Here is a 10,584-nt window from a genome sequence, read left to right on the forward strand (position 1 = left end):
GGTGCTTTCCTGCGGCACCGAGGGCGGGGGAGAGCTGCTCCGCGTAGCCATGGCAACTTGATTTTTTAAATATAGAGCTGGGGGGGCGGCTGTGCCGCCCACGTCGGGGGAGCAGTGATGGAGGTTTGGCCCCTTGGACCCCACTGCAGAACTTGCCTGCACCGACCCCCCAACCCCAATTCAAATTAGCACCAAGGGCCTGAAGATCAATAATTTATGAAAAACTGCTATTTTTTTCTTCCCCTTTTGCTGCTTTCCCAGAGTAAGTGATGGTAAGGAGATGGGGGGTGGGGGAGGTTTGTGCCCCCCCAGCAGGGACCTGCCACCCTGCATGGCCCTTTGTGGGGCAGGACTCTGCACAGTGGGGCTGGGGGCTGCGTCCTGAGCCTGAGCCCCCCAGAGGGGCCACGGGGTGCTGCTGCCCCACAGCCCGGCGAGGGGGTGTGAGCCCTTCCCCGAGATGCTGCAGGGATTTGGAGAGATATCCCCTCCCAGGCACGGGGGGACAGGCTTTGGTCTGACCACTGCCCCCCGAACTTAGCAGCAGGTGAGATTTGGGTGGTGGGCGGGTACGGGGATGCTCCCCCACACACCCAGAGGCATTAGAATTTGGGGCCAGCTGCCAGGATCCTAAGGGATGGCTGGGATTGGGATAATCCCCCTCAGATGCTGGTGAGGCTGCGGTTTGATGTCCCCGCCAAGACCCCAGGGTGGAGGCGGGGGTAAAGGGGTGGGGCGGCTGCCAGCTGTCCCGCCCCCCCAAACTCCCAAAGACGGGATTTATGCCCCTAAAGCTCCGTGGGGCCGGGATCTGGCCCGCACAGAGTTTGCGTTACCCCCACACCCCAGCGGGGCTGTGCGGAGCCCCCGCCCCGCCCGGCCCTGGCGGACCCCGCGCCTCCATGGCGGCGCTGCGGCGGCCAGAGCGCCGCTCGTGACGTCATCGCCGGGCGCCGGGCGGTTGCCGTGGTAACGGCGGGCCTGGCGGCCATGGAGGGCGGCGGGCGGCCCTCGGCCGCACAGGCCGTGCTCTTGGCCGCCAGCTCCGCCATCACCGCCCTGCTCTACTCCATCTACCGGCAGAAGGCTCGCGTGGCCCGCGGGCTCGAGGTGGGTGTCAGGGGTGCGCCGGGGGAGTGCATGTGCCCGGCCCCCGAGCCGCGGCCTGGTCGCGCCGGCTGAGCCGCGGCCTGTGTTTGCTCCCGCAGGGCGCCAGGAAGGTCCGGCTGGACGGGGACCTGCGGGCCGTGCTGCTGGAGGCGCCCGGACGCTGCGTGCCCTATGCGGTCATAGAAGGTAGGGTCGTGTCCAAACACCAGAGTTTTATGTCCAAAAAGGAGACAGAGGAGTCCTATAACTTTACTCGAATCAAGGGAGAGGTCATGGGCATTTCCCATGGGGTCTCTCAAATTACTAGAAGACGCAACCTCCTTTTTATTCTCACTTCCTGGCCGCATTTCCTTCTCTCTTTCCCTATTGGCTGAGGCGCTTGAGAGGTACAGACTTCATGAAACACCTGATACCTAAGAACCCCTTCTAATGTACAACCTCACCCCCCTTTCCTTTTCCTTGTGTCAGTCAGTGGAATTCCTGTGGAATTTATGGCTCTTCCCGTTGTTTCTTTTATCTCTCAGTATGTATTTTATCTACCAGCAGACCCACAGTTTGTTTGTAAAGACAAATCCCTCATTTCTTTCAAACAGGCCCCAAACAATGCCTCAAATGGGGCTGGGGGGCACATCCTGCCCCACAGCTGCTCCCACCTGGAGATTTCATCCCCAGCTCCTCCTCCTGTGCCCATCAGGTCATTTCCCCCCCACCAAGCAGCCACAGACTCCTGACAGCAGAAAACACAGGCTCGTAGCCCTTTTGCCCCCATCTTAGAATTCTAGAATGGTTTTGGTTGAAAGAGACCTTAAAGCCCATCCAGTGCCACCCTGCCATGGCAGGGACAGCTCCCACTGTGCCAGGCTGCTCCCAGCCCTGTCCAGCCTGGCCTTGGGCACTGCCAGGGATCCAGGGGCAGCCACAGCTGCTCTGGGCACCTGTGCCAGGGCTCCACCCTCCCAGGGAGGAAAGGATTTGTTCCCAGCAGCACACTGAAGCCATTCCCCGGGTGCTGTCAGTGCCAGCCCCTGGCCAGCTGTCAGGGTCGGCTGTCACTTGTCTCTGCCCCAGCACGGGAAAAGGTGGTTCTGGGCAGGCCGCGCTCTCGAAGAAGGAGCTGAACTCTTGCTTTTGGTCTTCAGTTGAGTTTATTGTTCCTTATCTACGAAGTTTTTCTGTCTGTCCAGCCGAGGTCTGATCAGCAAGACAGCCAAGGGCACTCTCTCCTGCCCACGGGGCGGTTGTCTCTTTTGTAGTGAAAACTACGTATTAGATATTTACCTTCTATTTCCAATACTTTCTGCCCTTGTTGGCAAGTGCACTTTCTCTATGAACCAATCCACACATGCCAACATCATCCTGAACATGGATGCCAAGGAGAAGAGAGAAGAAGGACAGGGCACGCCCAAATCCCGCCATCTTAGAACCCCTGACCCCCATGTACAGAATTCCAAACCCCCCTGTACAACATACAAAACCCCCCTGTACAGTGCTCCAAAATTTTTCCCTTCACCCTGTCATTCCTACTACTGTGCTACTTAAACTTTTGTGGCCTGTAATTCTTCATATCAGGTTGGCAATTTGCTCCATGAATTAAGGTCGAATTTCCAGGTGTCTTTGGCTTCCTGCCAGGGTCTCCGAGCCCCTGCCAGGGCTTTGAGACATCCAGGGCATCCAGAGAGATGTCCTGGGCTCTGACAGCCAGGGTTGTTGCTGAGCCCTCAGCTGGCCCTGGGTTCCCGTTGCAGGTGTGGTGCGCTCGGTGAAGGACACGCTGAGCAGCCAGTTTGTGGAGAACTGCAAGGGGGTGGTGCAGAGGCTGACCCTGCAGGAGCACAAGATGGTGTGGAACAGAACCACCCACCTCTGGTATGTGCCTGCTACCCCCAAACCCCTGTGGTGCCCCTGGGGGGTCTGACACCTTGAAATGGCCTCAGGCATGGCCAGAGTGACCAAGTGGCTCAGCTGGGTCCCAAAGCAGCCCCCACAGTGACAGCTGCCATAGCGGGGGGGGTTGGCTGATTTTAGGGTTGCACAGAGGAGAAGAACACATCAAGTAACCCGATACAGGCTGAACACTGATCAGCCCCACCTTGTTACCCCACCAGAGGATGGCCTTCCCAAAAAAAAAAACCCACTTGCAGAACAGAAATTAATTGGATTTGGGTGATCCCCACACCCAGGGCACCCGAGGAGGGTCCCAGAACTGCTGAAACAGAGGGAAATTGGGATGTGTGACATGTGGTGCTTCTCCTCATGGGATGGTTTGTGACAGCTGGGAATGCCACAGGCAGGTGAGGAGGAAGTAGGTGGGGATGGGGGAAGCCCCCACTACTTGTGGAGCACTGAGCTGAGGGTGGAGTGGCCTTGTGCACCCCTGGGCGGTGCCATGAGGGAAAGGTGTTCTCCAGAGACCCCCATCAAAGGAGCTTCACTCAGGGCATGTCCCATCTGTCATTCCCAAAGCCAGCAGGCCATCCCAGGCTGTGCTTCCCATCAGGGGCAGTCAGTTCACTTCCCTGTGGTGCCCATGGCAGGTCTGACACCTTGAAATGGCCTCAGGCGTGGCCAGAGTGACCAAGTGCCTTGTTCTTCTCCCTCCCCAGGAACGACTACGAGAAGATCATCCACCAGAGAACCAACACCACCCCCTTTGACCTGGTCCCTGCCGAGGACGGCGCCGGCGTCACCGTGCGGGTGATGAAGCCTCTGGACGCCGCCGAGCTCAGCCTGGAGACGGTGTATGAGAAATTCCACCCCTCTGTGCAGTCCTTCACCGACGTCATCGGCCACTACATCAGCGGGGAGCGTCCCAAGGGCATCCAGGAGACAGAGCAGATGCTGAAGGTGGGCACGGCCCTGACCGGGGTGGGAGAGCTGGTCCTGGACAACGCCACCATCAAGCTGCAGCCCCCGAAGCAGGGCATGCCCTACTACCTGAGCTCGCTGGATTTCGAGTCCTTGCTGCAGAAACAAGAGTCCAGCGTGCGGTTTTGGAAAATCCTGACGGTGGTTTTCGGCTGTGCCACGTGCGCCGTGCTGTTCTTCCTCCTGCGGAAGCAGTACCGGCAGCACCGGGAGAGGCAGCACCTGCGGCAGATGCAGGAGGAGTTCCGGCAGGCCCAGGAGCGCCTGACCAGCGCCGAGGGCGGGGAGGCTCTCAAAAACGCCTGCGTGGTCTGCTTGAGCAGCACCAAGTCCTGCGTTTTCCTGGAGTGTGGCCACGTCTGCTCCTGCCACGAGTGCTACCAGGCTCTTCCCAGCCCCAAAAAGTGCCCGATTTGCAGGCAGGGCATCAGCAGGGTGGTTCCCTTGTACAACAGTTAATTTTTTGTGGTTCTTGGGGGGGAGACTTTGGATTTAAAGCTGCCACTGGCGAAGGGGTTTTGTCGCCTCGCTGCTTGGGTGGTGGGTTTTGGGGAAGGGGAGGGAGCTTGAGGGAGCGGGTGCTTCACTGGGGGGCAGAGCAGAGTCTGAAAAGGTGACTCTGCAGCTGATCAGGGCTCACGCTGTGCTCCGGAGGTGTTTGTGAGACAGATTATTCTTTGCAAAGGGTGAGGTGCTCAGGGGAAGATGGTGCTTGAAGCTCTTCTGTTAAGGTTCGAACTCGCAGGGTTTGTGTCATGGTTACAGAGCCTGCAGCCCCTTACCCATCTGATAAAAACATGGGGAAAACAAAAATTAAATGTATTAAGGGTTCTGGGAGGCTGCAGAATGCCTGTGAGGCGGCCACAGGGCTGCAAGGCCTGATGGAGCAGGAGGGGCTGTCGGAGAGCTTGTGCCAGGGGGTGTGAACACAGGTCATTCTGTGATCCCCCAAAATGGCTTTGTCACACCAGGGTGTGAGGATGGGGATGTGATGTGGCTGATGGCTGATGGCTGTGCTTGGCTTGGCTTGGCTTGGGATAGCAATCGAGGTGTGAAGTAATAAAATAGGATGAAAAGTGTCTGTGTCAGATTATTCCAGGGGAGTGGTGAGGTTTGTCCTCCCTGAGGTGGACACAGTGAGCCTGGATCATCCTGAGCTATGATGGAGGTTGGCTGAGGGGGCAAACCTGTCCCCCCTGCACTGGACATGACACTCACTGCTGTCCCCTCATGACACAGGTGGTGCCAAACCCCCCAAACTGACACAAAAAAGGAAAATTCCCTTCCCTGACACTCCTATTTTGCCATAAATCCCATATGCACCCAAGAGGGTTAATGGACCCAAAGTGCTGCTGCAGTTAACATTTGCTAGGGAGGACAATTCCTAGGGAATGAGGGAGCCTCAGGTAGGAGCAGTTGAGAGCCCAGGACTGAGGCAGCCCCTGGGCAGCCCTGCTCCAGGCAGAGCCATCCGCATCCCCCGGGCACATTCAAAAAGAAACCTTCCCATCGACTGGCATTTAAAACCCCCTGAATTTACAGTGAAATGGCTGCAGCTGGGCAGTGTCCGAAAGCCATTCTGGCTGTGAGGCACAAATCCACGGCTGGATTTTGAGGAGGAGCAGGTCCCTGGTTACTCCAGTGCCGGGAAAGGGCCGTGTCCCAGCAGCTGTAGATGGCGGTGGCTGCCTGCAGGGCGAGGCAGCCCGCGGAACAGAATCCCAGAGGGAACAGCCGGAACGCAGCTCAAAAAGCCACACTGCAGCCCCAAAACCCAGAAGACAGAATGAAACGGCAGAATCCCATCTGCTGGAAGAGGTGTCCCTCCTCTCCAGGGGAACAACCACCCCAGAAAGCCCCATCCCCTCACTGGGGACAGCAGGGAGGTCAATCCCCCTCTGACCAGTGCAGGACATGGCCTCGAGCCTCGGTGCTTTGCCCGGGAATGGAGCATCAGGCAAAGCCTAAAAATACACCTTGGGGGACTGTGCTTCCCCATTACCCCTTGCCTCCTGTTTCCAAGCTTTGCCTGTGATATCTCGGGCGTAGCCGCAACCTTATGTAAGGAGCTGACAGCTCGGGGGCGGGCAGGAGTGCCGGGGAGAGGGGCTTGTGCAGCTCTGGGGGTGAGGATTTCACAAACGAGGGCTTTGGAGATGGGAGCAGCCCCGGGATAGGGGGCTGCTCCACCCCAGCCCTGGCACCACCAGGCACCCTGTCCTTCCATTCTGCTCAGCCCCCAAATGAGCCAGGCTCCCGATTCCAGAGAAATCCTGTAACTCAGCCTTGCACAAACAGGTCCTTTGCTGCTGTTGCTATTGTCCTCCTGCTCCACTGCACTTGTGGAGATGCACCACAGATGCCTGAACACCCCAGCATAGCTGTGGGCTCTCCCAAAATGTTATCCCCAACCTTCCCATCGCTCACTTTGCCAGGCAGTAACCCAAATGACCCATGCTGTTGTGACTGTGCACAGAAAACCCCATGGAAAGCTCTCAGTGACTGAGAAGTCCTCCTGCAGTGCCCCAGGAAAGGCTCATGCAGGGACAGGTCCTGGGGGCCCACAGCCAAGCACACCCAATCCCCCCGCTCTGCTGCAGTCCCCCACAAAGTGCCAGAGCCCCCCAGATGGCTCTGCAGGGCGCGTGGGGCTGTGCCCAGGGTTCCTGGGAGCTGGCGCAGGGGTGTGGAGGGGTCAGTTCCACACTTTCCATGAGTGGCTGGGGGGGCTCACTCTGAACTCCCTGAACGTGTCTGCGGGGTAGTCTAGGCTCCCCAGATGCAGCTGTGGGCTCCCCAAAAGTGCTGTGGGGCCACCTAAGCTCTCCAAGGGTCTTTGCAGGGCAACTCTGGACTCCCCAGGGATGCTGAGGGGCAGGCTGGGCAATCCTGAGGATGAAGCGGGGCAGCTCCGGCTCTGCAGTGTGTCTGCTGGCAGCTCTGGGATCTCCGGAGATGCTGTGGGACACCCCGAGGATGCTCCGGGACAGCTCCGTGCTCCGCGGGGAGCCTGCGGGGCAGGCCCGGGCTCCTTGAGGATGCTCCGCGCTCCGCGGGGACGCTGCGGGGCAGGCGGCGGGGCAGGCGGCGGGGCAGCCCCGGGGATCCCCGGGGTGCGGGATCAGCCCCGCGGGGCGGTGCCGCCGCCGGTGCCGGGGGCCGAGCCGGTCCCGCCCCGCCCCGCCCGGTCCCGCCTCCCGCTCCTCTATCGCCGCCGCCGCCGGAGCCGCCGCCGCAGCCGCGGAGCCGCGAGCAGCGCCGGCCGGGCCGGGATGTGACGGGGCGGCCGCCCCGCGCCCGCTGCGCCGCTGCCCCGGGCCCGCGGGCCCCGCGCCCCGGGAGGCTGTCGGGGGGCGGCGGCGGCGGCGGGTCCCCCCCCGCCGCCCCCATGTCGGAGGGGCCGCCCTACGGCGAGGGGCAGCTGGCGGGGGACGCGGCCGTGGGGCAGCTGCCCTTCCCCGTTCGCCTCCGCGGCGGCGACGGGCTGCTGGCCGGCGGGCAGGGCAAGCGGCCGCCCAAGCTGGGGCAGATCGGCCGCAGCAAGAGAGGTGGGTGCCGGGGGAGCGGGGCGCAGCGGGAGCTGCCCGGGATGCGGGACACGGCCCCAGGGATGCGGCGGGATGCAGCGGGTATCCCGCGAGGTGTTGGGCATCGTGTGCCGGGGACCTTCCCCGGGGGTGCGGGACACCGGGGATCGTCCTGGGGGACGGGGCGTGATGACCGGGCTCCATGAGGGTGTCGGGCATCGCGTCCCGAGCGAGCGCGATCCCGAGAATCGCGTTCTCCAGGGATGCAGGGCACTAGGGACCGTCCCCAGGGACAGGGTATGGTGCACCGGGCTCCCTGAGCGGTGCTGGGCATCGTGTTCCGTGGATCCTCCCCAGGGATGGGACATCGAGAACCTTTCGGGCATGCAGGGCACCGTGAGCGTCCCCGGGGATGGGGCACGATGCAGCAGACTCCCTGCAGGATGTCAGGCATCACGTCCCAAGGACTGTCACCGGGATGTTGGGCAGCCGGGACCTTCCCTGGGGGCAGGACGTTGTGCCCCGGGCACTTCATCGGGTATAGGGCGTCAGGGACCTTCCTCGGGGGCAGGGGGCAGGGGACCATCCGCAGGGCACAAAGGTGGGGGGACCTTCCCTAGGGACATGTCCTTTGCCAAGTGTCCCCAGAGACAGGGCACCAGTGCCGAGGCGTGCGATTCTGGGGACGCTCCCTGGGGATTGGGCACGATGCCGGGTACCCTGCGGCGGGTCGGGGCCGCGGAGCTTTGCCAGCAGCCGCACCAGGGATGTGGGACCCCTCCAGCCCCCCCAGGGTGACCTTGGGCTGGGGGAGCACGGCGGCAGGAAATTCATCGCGCTTCTGTTTCTTTCTGCTTTCTAGTGGTTATTGAAGATGATAGAATCGACGATGTGCTGCAAAACCTCTCGGAAAAGGCCCCTCCCGGTGTTTAAAGGCTCCCTGGGGACGCTGGGCTGAGGCCCGGGGTGGGGTCGGTTTACAATGGCACAGGTGATCGGCAGAGAATAACCCCCAGCCCCGCAGCGACCGCCGAGCGCCCGCAGCGCCGCCCGCCCGTCCTGCCCTCCGGAGAGCGCGGGGGGGCGGGCGGCGAGCGAGCCCCAGCCCAGCCGTGAATTCAAACACGATAATAAATTAAAATATGTCTGTGTAATCGGGAAAATAGTCACCTGCTTCAAGCCCCCCACCCCGAGGGATGGACGGAGGAGTCACGCCGCGGCTGCGAATTCCTCGGGATCGCTTTTCTCGGGCTGATGAACCTTGTGCCGCGCTAGATCGGGGGGTAAGAGGAAAGGGGGCGGCGGGAGATGGGGGAGCGGGGGGAACAGCCCCTGGAGTCTCCCTCCGGCCAGGGTTGTTCCCAGCGGGCACCTTGTTTACATGATTTAATCTTGCAAAAATGAATCCGTGCACTTGGATGTACCACGCTATCCCCTTCTGTATGAATTTCTTTTTTTTTTTTATGTTGATGTCTTTGGATGTTGGGAAATTATATAAAATAGATATATATATATATATTTAATTTTAGTCACGTTTTAAGGTTCTCGAGGGGGAAAACCAAAACTTTTATAAAGGAAAGGCCTGAAGGAAGAATTGCTGGTTTATTTTTTAAAGCTTGTACTTCTTGGTTGCTGTGAGCAAAGGGACAGATTTTATATGTATGGGGGGGCGGGGGGGTCGCTCAGCTTTTCTAACTACCATGCAGTCTGTAGTGTGGGTGATCTTGGTTGGTTTTTTCTTTTTTTTTCCTTATATTGTGGCAGTTTCCTCTCTTTAATAGACTGTATTAAACATATATATAAAAGAAATTATTTAATGTAATCACAAGAGTGCCAAACACTTGGAGATGCTGGAGGGCAGCAATTCCCTCCCCGAGATGAGCAGCACTCGGAGCTTTCTGCTCTTTCCAGGGCTCGGTCGATCTCTCGTGGGGTTTTCTCTGACTTCTCTTTTCTAATCTTTCTTTTTAACTATTTTGCATGACGTGCATAAAAAACAAAAGGGGAAAAAAAAGGGGTGGGGGGGACAAAAAGCGCCTCTGGTGCCCGGGCTTGGTTCTTGTTTCTGTTTGCGATTGACTGACAGACCTCAAGGCAGGTTTTTCTTTCCTCCTTTTCTTAAATATTGTGTATGTTGCACTTTTATCCACTACACAGGGCTATTTCTGCAATGTCCAAATAAAAAGGAAAATGAAACAAAATGGAAAAAAAATTATAAATGCGGATCTGCCGTGTTTTCCCGTGGGCTGCCAGGGCCAAGGAGCATCTGTCCCTGTCCCCCCAAATAATCCCAAAATAACTAAGGAAAACCTCCCCACTGTCTAGCATGGACCCCCGTTCGTGAATAACTAATTGCAATTAATATTTATTTGTGGGATTTTTTTGTTTGATGGGAAAACACTTCAGGGGCACAGATTTAATGGAAAAATTCAACATTGGGTTCTGAGAGTGGCTGTTGGAGATGGGGAATAAAAGGTGGCTTCCCCTTCACTGATGGGAAGAGCTGTGGGAAATGGGCATTTTCCTTCCAGGATTGCCTCCTTTCCCCCCAAACCCCAAATCCTGGTGTTAAAAAAGGCCATTATCCCTTCTGCCCACGCCACCGAGGGCGCGAGGCAACCTTTGTGCCCGAGGAACAAGAATATAATCACGGGTGGGAAACAGGTCCAGGGGTGGGATTTTATTGCAAAGAAAATCATACATTGCAATAAAAGCAGGATGTTGCTGAGCTGGGATTTGTACAGGATGACCTAGGGGGAGATGGATTAATTTGGGCTGGCACAGGGAGCTGGGGTGTGTGAAGGCTGCACAATGCTCCTGTCCCTGCCATCTTTGCTATTTATTGCTCCATTTTTAACCCCCACACACTCTCCCACATCCAGGATATGATGAGGAGTTTTGTTAAATTGCTCCCTTGAAAAATCCCCAATTATTTCAATTTTTCCCCAGCGAGTTCAGCTCCGAGGTCGTGGCTGTGTGGGTTGGACACAGCACGCACAGTTTGGATTTTCTGTGCTGGGGGACCTGCTGCACCTCTAAACCACAACATGGCCCCCAGAAGGAAGGGGTTTTTTGCCCAGAC

General features: G+C 58.5%; 2 protein-coding genes across 2 annotated transcripts; both read left to right on the forward strand.

Annotated features, from left to right (window-relative positions):
- Nucleotides 1–859: 859 nt before the first annotated feature.
- On the forward strand, nucleotides 860–5,054 carry MUL1 (mitochondrial E3 ubiquitin protein ligase 1). Its single transcript, XM_064397377.1, has 4 exons — nucleotides 860–1,110; nucleotides 1,209–1,296; nucleotides 2,856–2,976; nucleotides 3,714–5,054. Exons 1-4 carry the CDS (start codon nucleotides 991–993, stop codon nucleotides 4,432–4,434), a joined length of 1,050 nt encoding a protein of 349 aa, XP_064253447.1. The 5' UTR covers nucleotides 860–990; the 3' UTR covers nucleotides 4,435–5,054.
- A 2,146-nt stretch (nucleotides 5,055–7,200) lies between these two features.
- CAMK2N1 (calcium/calmodulin dependent protein kinase II inhibitor 1) lies at nucleotides 7,201–9,721 on the forward strand. The gene is made up of 2 exons (XM_064397385.1): nucleotides 7,201–7,523; nucleotides 8,365–9,721. The coding sequence occupies exons 1-2, from the start codon at nucleotides 7,364–7,366 to the stop codon at nucleotides 8,433–8,435; spliced, it is 231 nt and encodes a 76-aa protein (XP_064253455.1). The 5' UTR covers nucleotides 7,201–7,363; the 3' UTR covers nucleotides 8,436–9,721.
- Nucleotides 9,722–10,584: the final 863 nt, after the last annotated feature.

This window comes from Passer domesticus, chromosome 22 (genome assembly GCF_036417665.1).
Source record: "Passer domesticus isolate bPasDom1 chromosome 22, bPasDom1.hap1, whole genome shotgun sequence".
Lineage (NCBI taxonomy): Eukaryota > Metazoa > Chordata > Aves > Passeriformes > Passeridae > Passer > Passer domesticus.

Coding starts and splice junctions, on each gene's coding strand:
- MUL1 (XM_064397377.1), top strand. CDS start 991: ATGGAGGGCGGCGGGCGGCCCTCGGCCGCACAGGCCGTGCTCTTGGCC. Junction 1,111..1,208: donor GCGTGGCCCGCGGGCTCGAG/GTGGGTGTCAGG, acceptor TTGCTCCCGCAG/GGCGCCAGGAAGGTCCGGCT. Junction 1,297..2,855: donor GCCCTATGCGGTCATAGAAG/GTAGGGTCGTGT, acceptor TTCCCGTTGCAG/GTGTGGTGCGCTCGGTGAAG.
- CAMK2N1 (XM_064397385.1), top strand. CDS start 7,364: ATGTCGGAGGGGCCGCCCTACGGCGAGGGGCAGCTGGCGGGGGACGCG. Junction 7,524..8,364: donor GATCGGCCGCAGCAAGAGAG/GTGGGTGCCGGG, acceptor TCTGCTTTCTAG/TGGTTATTGAAGATGATAGA.